Source organism: Trachypithecus francoisi, unplaced genomic scaffold (genome assembly GCF_009764315.1).
Source record: "Trachypithecus francoisi isolate TF-2019V2 unplaced genomic scaffold, Tfra_2.0 Lachesis_group8, whole genome shotgun sequence".
Classification (NCBI taxonomy): Eukaryota; Metazoa; Chordata; class Mammalia; order Primates; family Cercopithecidae; genus Trachypithecus; species Trachypithecus francoisi.
The window spans coordinates 38156349-38171482 of record NW_022681473.1 but is presented as its reverse complement, the minus strand read 5'-3'; the positions used below and the strand labels follow the sequence as shown (position 1 = coordinate 38171482).

At 40.0% G+C, this 15134-nt stretch overlaps 1 protein-coding gene across 1 annotated transcript; it reads right to left on the bottom strand.

The window, feature by feature from the left end:
* Positions 1-2224: 2224 nt before the first annotated feature.
* On the bottom strand, positions 2225-4820 carry LOC117080819 (cTAGE family member 8-like). The gene is given in 3 exon segments (XM_033206118.1): positions 2225-2490; positions 2492-4676; positions 4679-4820. Coding segments are annotated over 3 exon segments (2409 nt in total). The 5' UTR covers positions 4800-4820; the 3' UTR covers positions 2225-2387.
* Between the last annotated feature and the right edge of the window lie 10314 nt (positions 4821-15134).

Here is a 15134-nt window from a genome sequence, read left to right as displayed (position 1 = left end):
GCACTTAGAGGGGGTTACAGAAGGGCATGAATACCAGGAGATGAGGATCACTGAAACCATATTAGAAACTAATACAAAAAGGGAGAGAACTTTTAAGAAAATAGTTAGAAAATAAGTTTTTTTTTTTAAATTATTATACTTTAAGTTCTAGGGTACATGTGCACAATGTGCAGGTTTGTTACATATATATACTTGTGCCATGTTGGTGTGCTGCACCCATCAACTCGTCAGCACCCATCAACTCATCATTTACATTAGGTATAACTCCCAATGCCATCCCTCCCTCCTCCCCTCTCCCCATAATAGGAGTTAGTACTCAAATCAATCTATCCAATGCTCATAGGTTAGGAGTTTTTCAAAGGCATTTTGGGGAAAGGAGTGCTAGTGGCTAGGCTTGCTGCTGATTGGTTGGGGCAGAGACGAAATTTGAGGGAGTCAAAGCTGTCCTCCTGTGGGCTAGATTGTTTCTAGGTGGGGCCACAGGGGCAGGATTGGAGGGTCCAGGTAGAGCCATGGGGTCCAGTGGAGCCATAGGTGTCAGACATGAAAAAAAAAAAAAAAAAAAAACCTGAAAAAAAAACATCTCAAAAGCCAATATACAATAGTGGTGTTACCTGCAGGAATGGCTGACAATCTGTTTCTGTGCCTTAGCAGAATGAGGCTCCTCCCTTTCCCCTAACCTGATCGTCTTTCATTCATTTTGCAAAGGCCATTGAGTTCTTGGGGAAGGCCTATTCCAATTTAAAACCATAAATTAAATATCTCTCAAAGACAGCCTAGCCTAAGCCCAGGAATGATTGGGGGAAAGGCAAGATGGGGGAGGTGGGGTAGATCAGTTCTCTTTCATTGCCATAATTTTCTCACTGGTGTAATTTTTGCAAAGGGACCTACTGACATTCAGAGAAATATCTTTGGGGTTTTGATTAAGTGAATACAGTTATCTCAAATGCACGTCAATTTATGAATGTGTACCTTGCTTCATTTTTCCTCTGTGCATATTGATGTCTTTCAATGTGTCCTATTCTTTCCTGAATTATATAATAATAGATTATTCTCAATTTCTGCACTGCGCTTGGTAAAATCAGGCATAACATCTAAAGAGTCTAATGTACCTATGCAAGATGAGGCTGCCCTTGTTCTGACTGTAAACCCACCAGGAGAGACTCAGAACCTGGGAAGCACACTGCAGTGCCCTGTGCTTTCCGTAGGTGCCACTAATCTGCAGTTTGCTCCCACAAAATCTGCCTAGTTTGGGTTTCATATGTCAACTCCAGATAAACTTATCTTCCTCATTCCTTTTCTAAACTCTACCCGTACTTCCAGCTAGAAAACACATACCACATGTTCAGATATAAATGTTAAAAATAAGTTTATTTTACTAGATGTATTAAATAATTTTTTAAAAGCTTGTATACTACTATATCTATTACTTTTTTAAATGCTTGAGTAAGAGGTATATTAATTATATTCTTCAAAAATTATTTTCTCATTACTTAACAACCTCATAAAACAATGTTAGTGCTAGACAGGACCTTGAAAAGCTGGTATTTTAAAATATTTAAAAAGCCATGGTCAAGTTTGAGGGTATTTTTGAGAACCTAAAGTAAATATATTTCAACAAAGAATTATTACAGTCCATTCCCTTTTTATACCTTTTTAGTGTAGTTGCCACGTTGAGAATTAAGGAAAATATTCTAACTGTTTTGCTCTTGGAAAAATAATTTTTTGTAGTTATACTAAAGTAAATGTATTACTTTTTAAACACAGAAAACAAAATAGAATGGGTTTTCCTTAGTGAATGATGAGCTTCCCTTTCTTACAAGCTAGGTTTTTTTGTGTTTATGTATGTGTGATTTTTTGGCTTTTGTTTTGTTTTGTTTTGTTTTTTGTAGACCAGGAATAAGTTTTTTAATATTGGCAGTTGGGCTACAAGTTTAGAATTTATACATTTAGAAAATTCCAAAGTGTTGCAGTTTCCAAAAGTAAAGTTGAAATACTTTCTACACTGGCTTCACATTTACCAAATGTACACATAAGGGATAAATTTAGCCTGCCAATTTTGCTAGTGCCTGTATATCAGCAGATTCGCCAGACAATAAAAAAGAGGACAATTGATTCGAAAACCATTACCTTTCATTTCTGGTTCCACTTTGCTTCGAGATGGCAGAACATAGAACTACACAGCGTTAGGTTTGGAGTTGCAGTTATCTTCAGCACACTTAAATTTCTTTTGCGTTTAAATAATCTTTATTTATAAAATACTATACTAAGAACTATAATTCCATTAAACTTCAATTTGAGAAAAGTGTAATCACTTAAGTAACAGCAGTTACTTAAAGTGAAAATGAGATCAGTCTAAATTACTTTTGAATAGAGCAAAAATATTGTCAGGTTTCTTGCTGTGGTTCTGGATGTTCAGTAGCAGGCTCCTTTGAAGGCGGAATCAACCCTGAAGGGAACTCGCTTCTACCTTCAGAATATGGGGGTGGGGTAAAATCCAGGTCTTGGGTGAAGGTAAGGAGGAAAACTCCTCGGTGGATAGATGTTTCTCATTGCAAATGGAGCATGTGGTGGACCTGGGAGATCCGTTGGTGGATAGTAACCTCGAGAAGCTCCAAACATGGTTCCTGGAGGAGGTGGGGGGAAAGGAGGTCCTCTTCTCATGAACGGGCCTCTTGTATTCACTGGAAACAATGGACCTCTGATTGGAGCTGGGGGTGGAGGAACAAAGCCAGTTCCAGTTGCTTCATTTTCAGCAGGGAGAGATGAATCAGGCACATTTAAATCACCAAGATCATCTTTGGCATCATTTCTACTGGATACCATCTCTGAAGGCATTGACCCATCCATTTTATCCAAAGAAGGCATATTAAAACTTCTGAGTTCTGCTGGCCCAGACAGTCTATCAGAATTAGAATAAAATCTGTCTTCCCTTTGTGGAGGAAGACCTGAATCAGGATATGATTGTCCTGGTGGAGGAAACATCATCCTTCGTTCCTGATCCCACGCAGATGACAGGGACCCAGTATCAGAAGGAGCCCTGTGAGGATCGGCTAACTTATCACAGTTTGGTTCTCCTCTTTCATTGGTAATCTGACGGTCCAGAAGATTCCCTGGGCCTCTTGGGGCTCTTCCTCCTCCCCCGGGAAGCACAGGTGAGAGTCTGAGTGGACCCTCCAACAAAGTTTGAGGAGACAGAAAAGCTCTCGTTTCAGATGAAGGCCGACCCAGTGGTGAGGGACCATATGGGGAATGCTCTCTGTCAAATGCTGTATTTGAAACATCAGGTGCAGAAGGATCTTTTTCTAAAAGTGCAAATTTAAACTCTGTTTCAGTTAATTTTTGTCTGTTGTTAGCATTTTCTTTCCTTAAATCATTAAGGTTTCTTTCAGCAGTCTGAGCTGCCAACCAATTATCATGTCCTTTTTTCTCATAGGAAATAACCTGCCTTTGATAAAAATTAATAGTTCTCTCCAATTCTTCTTCATGATCTTTGGCTAGCTTTCTGTAGGTCTCCAGCCCTTCAGTGGTATGGCTGATCTTTTTTTCCACTTTAGAAAGTTTCTCTTCTTCCTGTATCTGGTAATTTTCCTCTAGTGTCAATTTCCTGTGGAGTTTCATTTCATTCTCTTGATATAATTCAGTCATTATTTTAAGTTTCCGTTGAAGTTTCTCACTCTCACTTTCAAAATACATGTTTTCTGACTTCAAAGATACTTGTTGAGTCTGAAGATTTTTAATATGCTCTGTAAGCTCGTCCTTTGTTTTGTCAACTTCAGATAACTGAGTAATAATGTGGTTTCTTTCTTCTTCTAAGGTTTTTAAAGAAACATTTAACTTAGCAGCATGAATCAGTTTCTTCAAAGCTCCTTTTGGAGGATCATCTAAGTAAGCACCATTTTCCGGTTCACCGTTCACTTCTAATTCCAAGTTATCATCATCCGTTATGTCCTCTTCAAGCACAGCAGCCCGATCTTTCATCTTCAGCAAGCATCCAGTCAGAGTCTTGATGTGATTTTCTTTATCATTTAGAACTTGTTCTGCGTGTACTTTGGAGTCTTCAAATGTTATTTTCTGTTTGTTAAGTTCACTCACTTGTTCCTTCCATACTTCAGCTTCTTGCAAAAGCTGCTTCTGGCTTTCCTGAAGTTGAGAATTTTCACTCAAAGCATCTTTTATCGCTATCTCCCGTCGTTCTTCATTCATTTGAAAAATCTTGAAAATGATTTTGGCTTCAGCTATTTGTGATTTGAGGGATTTTGACTCATCTTGTACAGACTGTATCGTTTTTGAAATATCCGCCATCAATTCATCTTGTTGAGAATGTTTAGATTTCTCTTCTTTGAACTCTTTTTCTAGACAGAGGATTTCATCCTCAAGTTCAGAATTGAACCTGTTCAGCTTTTCACGGGTTGCCTCCAAACTTCGTGCTTCTGCTGCTGCCTTCTCAAAGCTGACATCCTCTAAAGATGACTCTACTTCATAGTCTTCGTATTCTTTTTGAATAAGGCTAAATTTTTCAAGTAGTTTACATTTTTCTTCAATTAGTCCAGAAAGCGTTACAGCAAGTTTTTTTTCTCTTCCCACATAAAGCCGACTCCTAACCGATCTAAAACTTCTCCACAGAAAAAGGAGAACAGCAAAAAATCCAAAAACAGCTGCACATACCACCAATTCCATGGAAAACCGTAAGGATTCGAATCTGGTCTCCTACTTTCAGGTAGTGCTGCCACAACCCTGCATAGCTCCTCCAGGACCAATCCCAAATAGGGCTGAGGGGTAGCGCCGGGCTCCTCCATAGCGCCAAACTGCTCTGGGATCACCGCAATAACACTGGCCACAACAAACGGTGGAGAACACTCAGCCTTGGGTCTAGAATCCGAATCCGCAGGTGGCAACCTACCGGAGTGGACCACTGCGGAGCCGCCTGCGGGGGCCGCTGGGGAACGCAGGCACCCCATAGGCCTCACAGACCCATGCTGAGACCCCCCACTCCCCCCCGCCCCGCCCCGGTCACCTCGTTACACTTTACATCCTGAGGCAGCTCAGGTCCGAGCCAGACCCGCCTTAGTTCTGGTAATTTTCACATCACATATTTTGAAGCTCTGTTGTCTGGTGAGTACACTTGTAAAATTGCTGTCCTCTTCATGGATTAAACCTTTGATCATTACATAACCTCTCTGTTTCCGGTAATTTTCTTTGCTTTATCTGATATACATACAAGCACTCTTGCTTTCCTTGCATTAATGTTTGTGTAATATATCTTTTTTCATCCTTTTAATCTAGCCTGCCCTGGATTGGTAAATTTCAAGTGAGTTTCTTGTACACAGCATACAAGAAACATATACGAAACGGTCATACTTTTAAATACACTCTTGTATTATCTGTCTCTTGATAGACCATTCATAATTAAACTAATTATGGATAATTTAGTGCATAAGCCTGACATTTTTTTCTGTATCAATTTTTGTTTCTCTACTTGTTTTTCTTTTTTTTTTTTAATTGTACTTTAAGTTCTAGGGTACATGTGCACAACATGCAGGTTTGTTGCATATGTATACATGTGCCATGTTGGTGTGCTGCACCCATTAACTCGTCATTTACATTAGGTATATCTCCTAATGCTATTCCTCCCCCTCCCGACTCCCCACAATAGGCCCCAGTGTGTGATGTTCCCCTTCCTGTGTCCAAGTGATCTCATTGTTCAGTTCCCACCTATGAGTGAGAACATGCAGTGTTTGGTTTTTTGTTCTTGCAATAGTTTGCTGAGAATGATGGTTTCCAGCTGTATCCGTGTCCCTACAAAGGACACAACCTCATCCTTTTTTATGGCTGCATCGTATTCTATCGTGTATATGTGCCACATTTTCTTATTCCAGTCTGTCGTTGATGAACATTTTGGTTGATTCCAAGTCTTTGCTATTGTGAATAGCGCCGCAATAAATGCACGTGTGCATGTGTCTTTATAGCAGTATGATTTATAATCCTTTGGGTATATACCCAGTAATGGGATGGCTGGGTCAAATGGTATTTCTAGTTCTAGATCTTTGAGCGATTGCCACACTGTCTTCCACAATGGTTCAACTAGTTTACAGTCTCACCAACAGTGTAAAAGTGTTCCAATTTCTCCACATCATCTCCAGCACCTGTTGTTTCCTGACTTTTTAATAATCGCCATTCTAACTGGTGTGAGATGGTATCTCATTGTGGTTTTGATTTGCATTTCTCTGATGGCAAGTGATGATGAGCATTTTTTCACGTGCCTGTTGGCTGTATAAATGTCTTCTTTTGAGAGGTGTCTGTTCTTATCCTTTGCCCACTTTTTGATGGGGTTGTTTGTTTTTTTCTTGTAAATTTGTTTGAGTTCTTTGTAGGTTCTGGATATTAGCCCTTTGTCAGATGAGAAGACTGCAAAAATTTTCTCCCATTCTGTAGGTTGCCTGTTCACTCTGATGGTAGCTTCTTTTGCTGTGCAGAAGCTCTTTAGATTAATTAGATTCCATTTGTCAACTTTGGCTTTTGTTGCTGTTGCTTTTGGTGCTTTAGACATGAAGTCCTTGCCCATGACTATATCCTGAATGGTATTACCTAAGTTTTCTTCTAGGGTTTTTCTGGTTTTAGGTCCAACATTTAAGTCTCTAATCCATCTTGAATTAATTTTCGTATAAGGAGTAAGAAAAGGATCCAGTTTCAGCTTTCTACTTATGGCTAGTCAATTTTCCCAGCACAATTTATTAAATAGGGAATCCTTTCCCTATTTCTTGTTTTTGTCAGGTTTGTCAAAGATCAGATGCCTGTAGATGTGTGGTATTATTTATGAGGGCTCTGTTCTATTCCATTGGTCTATATCTCTGTTTTGGTACCAATACCATGCTGTTTGGTTACTGTAGCCTTGTAGTATACTTTGAAGTCAGGTAGTGTGATGCCTCTAGCTTTGCTGTTTTGGCTTAGGATTGTCTTGGCAATGCGGGCTCTTTTTTGTTTCCATATGAACTTTAAAGCTGTTTTTCCCAATTTTGTGAAGAAAGTCATTGGTAGCTTGATGGGGATGGCATTGAATCTATAAATTACCTTGGGCAGTATGGTCATTTTCATGATATTGATCCTTCCTATTCATGAGCATGGTATGTTCTTCTATTTGTTTGTGTCCTCTTTTATTTCATTGAGCAGTGGTTTGTAGTTCTCCTTGAAGAGGTCCTTTACATCCCTTGTAAGGTAGATTCTTAGGTATTTTATTCTCTTTGAAACAGTTGTGAATGGGAGTTCATTCCTGATTTGGCTCTCTGTTTGTCTGTTATTGGTGTATAAGAATGCATGTGATTTTTGCACATTGATTTTGTATCCTGAGACTTTGCTGAAGTTGCTTATCAGCTTAAGGAGATTTTGGGCTGAGACAATCGGGTTTTCTAAATAGATGATCAGGTCATCTGCAAACAGGGACAATTTGACTTCTTCTTTTCCTAATTGAATACCCTTTATTTCTTTCTCTTGCCTGATTGCTCTAACCAGAACTTCCAACACTATGTTGAATAGGAGTGCTGAGAGAAGGCATCCCTGTCTTCTGCCAGTTTTCAAAGGGAATGCTTCCAGTCTTTGCCTATTCAGTATGATATTGGCTGTGGGTTTGTCATAAATAGCTCTTATTATTTTGAGATACATTTCATCAATACAGAATTTATTGGGAGTTTTCAGCAAGAAGGGCTGTTGAATTTTGTCAAAGGCCTTTGCTGCATCTATTGAGATAATCATGTAGTCTTTGTCTTTGTTTCTGTTTATATGCTGGATTGTGTTTATTGATTTGCATATGTCGAACCAGACTTGCATCCCAGGGATGAAGCCCACTTGATCATGGTGGATCAGCTTTTTGACGTACTGCTGGATTCAGTTTGCCAGTATTTTATTGAGGATTTTTGCATTGATGTTCATCAGAGATATTGGTCTGAAATTCTCTTTTTTTGTTGTGTCCCTGCCAGGCTTTGGTATCAGGATGATGCTGGCCTCATAAAATGAGGTAAGGAGGATTCCCTGTTTTTCTATTGATTGGAATAGTTTCAGAAGGAATTGTACCAGCTCCTCCTTGTACCTCTGGTAGAATTTGGCTGTGAATCCGTCTGGTCCTGGACTTTTTTTGGTTGGTAGGCTACTCATTATTGCCTCAATTTCAGAGCCTGCTATTGGTCTTTTCAGGGATTCAACTTCTTCCTGATTTAGTCTTGGGAGAATGTATGTGTCCAGGAATTTATCCATTTCTTCTAGGTTTTCTAGATTATTTGCATAGAGGTGTTTATAGTATTCTCTGATGGTAGTTTGTATTTCCGTGGGGTTGGTGGTGATATCCCTTTTATCATTTTTTATTCGATCTATTTGATTCTTCTTTCTTTCCTTCTTTATTAGTCTTGCTAACTGTCTATCAATTTTGTTGATCTTTTCAAAAAAGGAGCTCCTGGATTCATTAATTTTTTGGAGGGTTTTTTGTGTCTCTATCTCCTTCAGTTCTGCTCTGATCATAGTTATTTCTTGCCTAGCTTTTGAATGTGTTTGCTCTTGCTTCTCTAGTTCTTTTAATTGTGATGTTAGGGTGTCAGTTTTAGATCTTTCTTGCTTTCTCTTGTGGGCATTTAGTGCTATAAATTTCCCTCTACACACTGCTTTGAATGTGTCCCAGATTCTGTTATGTTGTATCTTTGTTCTCATTGGTTTCAAAGCACATCTTATTTCTGCCTTCATTTCATTATGTACGACATGAAGGAGGTTTCATAAACATAATCCAGCATATAAACATAACCAAAGACTAAAACCACATGATTATCTCAATAGATGCAGCAAAGGCCTTTGACAAAATTCAACAGCTCTTCATGCTAAAAACTCTCAATAAATTCTGTATTGATGGAACATCTCTCAAAATAATAATTTTGAGAAAATGAAATATGTTGAATAACATATTCATTCAGGAGCAGGTTGTTCAGTTTCCATGCAGTTGAGTGGTTTTGATTGAATTTCTTAGTCTTGAGTTCTAGTTTGATTGCACTGTGGTCTGAGAGACAGTTTGTTAAAATTTCTGTTTTACATTTGCTCAGGAGTGCTTTACTTCCAACTATGTGGTCAATTTTGGAATAAGTGCGATGTGGTGCTGAAAAGAATGTATATTCTGTTGATTTGGAGTGGAGAGTTCTGTAGATGTCTATTAGGTCCGCTTGGTGCAGAGTTGAGTTTAATTCCTGGATATCCTTGTTTACTTTCTGTCTCGTTGATCTGTCTAATGTTGACAGTGGGGTATTGAAGTCTCCCATTATTATTGTGTGGGAGTCTAAGTCTCTTTGTAGGTCTCTAAGGACTTGCTTTATGAATCTGGGTGCTCCTGTATTGGGAGCATACATATTTAGGATAGTTAGCTCTTCTTGTTGAATTGATCCCTTTACCATTATGTAATGGCCTTCTTTGTCTCTTGATCTTTGTTGGTTTAAAGTCTGTTTTATCAGAGACTAGGATTGCAGCCCCTGCCTTTTTTTGTTTTCCATTTGCTTGGTAGATCTTCCTCCATCCCTTTATTTTGAGCCTATATGTGTCTGTGCATGTGAGATGGGTCTCCTGAATACAGCAAACTGATAGGTCTTGACTCTTTATCCAATTTGCCAGTCTGTGTCTTTTAATTGGTCCATTTAGTCCATTTACATCTAAGGTTAATATTGTTATGTGTGAACTTGATCCTGTCATTATGATATTAGCTAGTTATTTTGCTCATCAGTTGATGCAGTTTCTTCCTAGCATCGATGGTCTTTACGTTTTGGAATGGTTTTACAATGGCTGGTACCTATTGTTTCTTTCCATGTTTAATGCTTCTTTCAGGAGCTCTTGTAGGGTAGGCCTGGTGGTGACAAAATCTCTCAGCATTTGCTTGTCTGTAAAGGATTTTATTTCTCCTTCACTTATGAAACTTAGTTTGGCTGGATATGAAATTCTGGGTTGAAAATTCTTTTCTTTAAGAATGTCGAATATTGCACTCTCTTCTGGCTTGTAGAGTTTCTGCCGAGAAATCTGCTGTTAGTCTGATGGGCTTCCCTTTGTGGGTAACCAGGCCTTTCTCTCTGGCTGCCCTTAACATTTTTTCCTTCATTTCAACTTTGGTGAATCTGACAGTTATGTGTCTTGGAGTTGTTCTTCTCAAGGAGTATCTTTGCAGTGTTCTCTGTATTTCCTGAATTTGAATGTTTTGGCCTACCTTGCTAGGTTAGGGAAGTTCTCCTGGATGATATCCTGCAGAGTATTTTCCAACTTGGTTCCATTTTCCCCATCACTTTCAGGCACATCAATCAGATGTAGATTTGGTCTTTTCACATAATCCTATATTTCTTGGAGGCTTTGTTCATTTCTGTTTACTCTTTTTTCCCTAAACTTCTCTTCTCACTTCATTTCATTTATTTCATCTTCAATCACTGATACTCTTTCTTCCAGTTGATCAAGTCAGTTACTGATGCTTGTGCATTTGTCATGTAGTTCTCGTGTCATGGTTTTCATCTCTATCAGTTCATTTATGGACTTCTCTGCAATAGTTATTCTAGTTATCCATTCTTCCATTCTTTTTTCAAGGTTTTTAGTTTCTTTGCACTGGGTACGTAGTTCCTCCTTTAGCTCTGAGAAGTTTGATCGACTGAAGTCTTCTCTCAACTTGTCAAAGGTCATTCTCTATCCAGCTTTGTTCCATTGCTGGTGATGAGCTGCATTCCTTTGGAGGGGGGGATGTGCTCTTATTTTTTGAATTTCCAGGTTTTCTGCCCTGCTTTTTCCCCATCTTTGTCGTTTTATCTGCCTTTGGTCTTTGATGATGGTTATGTAATGATGGGGTTTTGGTATAGGTGTCCTTTCTATTTGTTAGTTTTCCTTCTAACAGTCATGACCCTTAGCTGCAGGTCTGTTGGAGTTTGCTTGAGGTCCACTCCAGACCTGTTTGCCCAGGTATCAGCAGCGGAGGCTGCAGAAGATAGAATATTGCTGAACAGCAAGTGTTGCTGTCTGATTCTTGCTCTGGAAGCTTCATCTCAGAGGTGTACCCAGCTGTGTGAGGTGTGAGGTGTCAGTCTGCACCTAGTCAGGGATGTCTCCCAGTGAGGTTACTCAGGGGTGAGGGACCCACTTGAGCAGGCAGTCTGTCTGTTCTCAGATCTCAACCTCCGTGCTGGGAGATCCACTGCTCTCTTCAAAGCTGGCAGACAGCTGTCAGACTCCACCCAGAGGTGGAGTCTACAGAGACAGACAGATCTCCTTGAGCTGAGGTGGGCTCCACCCAGTTCGAGCATCCCAGAGGCTTTGTTTACCTACTTAAGCCTCAGCAATGGTGGGCGCCCCTCCCCCAGCCTCACTGCAGTCTTGCAGTTAGATCTCAGACTGCTGTGCTAGCAATGAAGGAGGCTCCATGGGCGTAGGACCCTCCGGGCCAGGTGTGGGATATAATCTCCTGGTGTGCCATTTGCTAAGACCCTTGGTAAAGCGCAGTATTAGGGTGGGAGTTACCTGATTTTTTAGGTGTTGTGTGTCTCAGTTTCCCTTGGCGAGGAAAAGGGATTCCCTTCCCCCTTGGCTTCCCACGTGAGGCAATGCCTCGCCCTGCTTCAGCTCTCGCTGATCGGGCTGCACCAGCTGACCAGCACCGACTGTCTGGCACTCCCCAGTGAGATGAACCCGGTACCTCAGTTGAAAATGCAGAAATCACCTGTCTTCTGTGTTGCTTGCGCTGGGAGCTGGAGGCTGGAGCTGTTCCTATTTGGCCGTCCTGCTCCCGCTCCAGAAAATAAGTTTAAAATAAAGTCCCTGAGAGGATTAGCCATGGAACTTCCTTCTTGTTCAAGATTCACTTTAACTGTTACCTCATCTGTAAAATTGTCTTGACCTGCCTTGCTTTTCACCGTAAGAGAAAAGTAAGTCACTAGCTCTGTTTCCTACAGTGCTTAGTGCCAACTCTGTCCTGGTACCTATTACAGTGGATCATAAATTGTTGACATGCCTGTCTCTCCACCAAGTATGTGAGAGGTTATGAAGGCAAGCACTGCCACTCACTTGGCTTGCCCTTATTCCATGAGTATTTACTGAATTAATGAAGCTGTAAATTCCAGATCACAGGGTATTCCTTGGAGGACATACTGAGTGAAAATACTGAGTATCTAAAGGTTAAGTGGGAAATATTAGGGTTAGAGAACATGAAGGAGCATAGCATAGAAGTGACTGAATATTCAGTCCTGTGCTAGAAGTCTCCGCTTTGCTCTCCAGGTCTAGGCTCCACACTTCTTCCTCCCTCCTCTGTGCTCTAGGAGCCTAAACCTAAGCAACTATAGCACAGGCTCCCTAGCCTTCTGGCTTCTAGTTATACTCTGCCAATGGGGGACACCAGCAGGAAACCAGAGGCAGGAACACAGTGTTGCAAGGTATTCATTTCCCTGGATGGTTACCTGCCAGTTTTCCATACAGCTCCCTTCTGGCCTCTACCTCTGTACAGCTTCCCTCTTTCTGGCTCCTGGTAACTCTACTCTGCCCCAGTCTCTTTAGGCCAGTGGCAGTCCCAGCACCTCCACTCTCACTGGCCCTTAGGGAAGACACTAGACTTTGCTGTGCTCCCTAAACCTTGCCCACATCTTTCAAAATAGTGCTTTTATTCATTTCTACTCAAAGTGTCCATGTTGAGCAGAGCCACCTGTTTCCTGACTGAACCCTGACTGACAGTTCCTATAGACAGCCAGCCTATTCTGGAATAATAATAGCAAAAATAATGGAGAGAAAAACTGATGTTGCTGCATTCTATGTATTTCAAAATAGTAAACAAAATAAAAATGGTCCCGGGCCTCACGGAGCTTGTGGCCTAATAATCATCTCTTCAATCACATCCAGAGGTTTGTATTTGTTTCTCTGTTTTCAGAATTGGGTTTTTTAATCATATTTTTAACTGAGAAACAGTAATTGTATATATTTATGGGGTACAATGTGATGTTTTGATACATGTGACATTATGAAATGAGCAAATCAGGCTAATTAGCATATTTATCACCTCTAATATGTACCATTTGTGGGGAGAACATTTAAACTTCCAGGCTCAAGGAGACAAATACCTTATGATCTGACTTACATGTGGAATAAAAAAAAAAAATCAAACTCACAGAAGCAGAAGGTATGCCAGAGGCTTTGGAGCTGAGGTGAACAGGGAAGGAGAGGTATTGGTCAACAGGCACAAAGTTTCAGTTAGATAGGAGGAGTAAGTTCTGGTGTTCTGCACAGCAGTGACTAGTTAATTACAACAGTGTATTGTCTGTTTCAACATAGCTAAAAGAACCAGTTTTTAAATGCTGTTAGTGAGATCAAATGTGAAAGAAAGATCTGTTTAAACAAATGTGAAAGAAAGATCTGTTTAAACTCCAGACGAATCATCTAAGGCCTAGGAGAAGAAAAGGAGAGGGTTAATTATTACCTACAGATTGTGGGATTATATACTACAAGCGGTAATAGTCAATTCACTACTCAATAGGGAGAAAATTTTTTTAAAAAGACTAAAACCAACATAGAAAATTGTGTGTAGGTTCATAATAAGTCAGGCAGGTATAGTTGAACATAAGAATAATAACTAAAAGTTATTGAGCTCTAAGTCCCAGGCTCTTACCTGTTTAATTATACTTGATCCTCACAAAACACTCTTAAACCTCACAAAATATTACTTATGTTTTAAACATGGGGAGATTGAGGCACAGAGAAATGGAGACCCCTGCTTAAGCAGTCAGGGGGTGTGGAATCTGAGTATAAGCCTGGGACCCATCCTCTTAAACATGACTCTCAAGTAAGGATAAAGGAAAACATTGTATTACCTAATTGGTAGCATCAGGCACTAACACATTCTAAAGTACTTGGTCATCTAATCCAAAAACAGTTTAGGGTGCTTAAAAGGCTTTTGACCAAACCAATCATACACCAAAGATCTTTATTCATTGGAGCCAAAGGCAGAAAGTTCCCATTTTTATTTATTCCTCATTTCACTCTGCCCTTGGATTCAAAAGAGTCCATGCCACCTCCTGATGGAAAAGCCCAAGTTACATTTGGGAATTATAATTTCTCTTTTTCTGATTCTACTTATTGGTAGGGTAAAACACAAAGGAAAAAAAAAATGTTCCTGCATTTGCCTTCTTAAATACTTTCTCTTGTTTATAAATCTAACAATCATCTATCAGCAATGCTGTCTCTATGCTGTCAGAATAAGGCCTCAGGAAACCATTTCCTCTGGAGCAATTCCAGAAGGACTCAGTGACCATTCAACACCTTTTACACTCATGGACTGTGTGGGTTTCTTGCTCTCAGTCCCGGTAGGATTTGCACATTTTGTTTTCACTCCCATCACTCATGGACAGAAGCAAAATTATGCTATTTACCTATTTCCACTTGTGTAGACCTCACATTTTGTTTCACCTTAGTGGCAGTGAGGGGCAAGTTTTGTTAACATTTAGCAAGTCTGGGCTGACTATTGTGCACAACAGCTATTGCTCAATTGCAGTTTATGAAGAGTCTAGAACCTTTTTTTTTTTTCTTTTTATGCTACCAAGGGATTAATGACAAAAAAATTGGCAAAGAAATTGCAGTCTGCAAGTTATAACCAATATGAGTTGATGAAATCCAGATGTGAAAATCTCCCTCCACCATCCCATGCCCTCCACAGTATAGGTGTATGACCTCGGTGAAGGCAGGACTGGTACTTGCATTTATTTGGAGACATATGGGCTCTGCTTCCCCCGCAACCCCCACCTTCTTCTCCCACTTTGAAGGAAAGAGTGATTTGAAATGTATTTTTACACTTACTAAAACGGATGTGGAAATAAAACTTTAATTACTGGAAAAACTATTAAGAAGTATATTTTATTCTTCCAGAGCCCTGAGGTTTTCAGGACAAAATTGTCTTAGACCACTTCAATTGCCACAACCCCAGGAATCAATGGAAACTTCATAGACTGGGCAGTCTCTGCCTTACCCTCACAGTGATCACTGAGATTGAAGGATGGAATGTTCTAAGACATGGCTCATCTGTCTTGCAATTTAAACCTAATTAGACTAACTTTTTTCCCCCAATTGCCCTGCTTGTTTCCATGGCAGTGCAACAATCATTCTAAAAC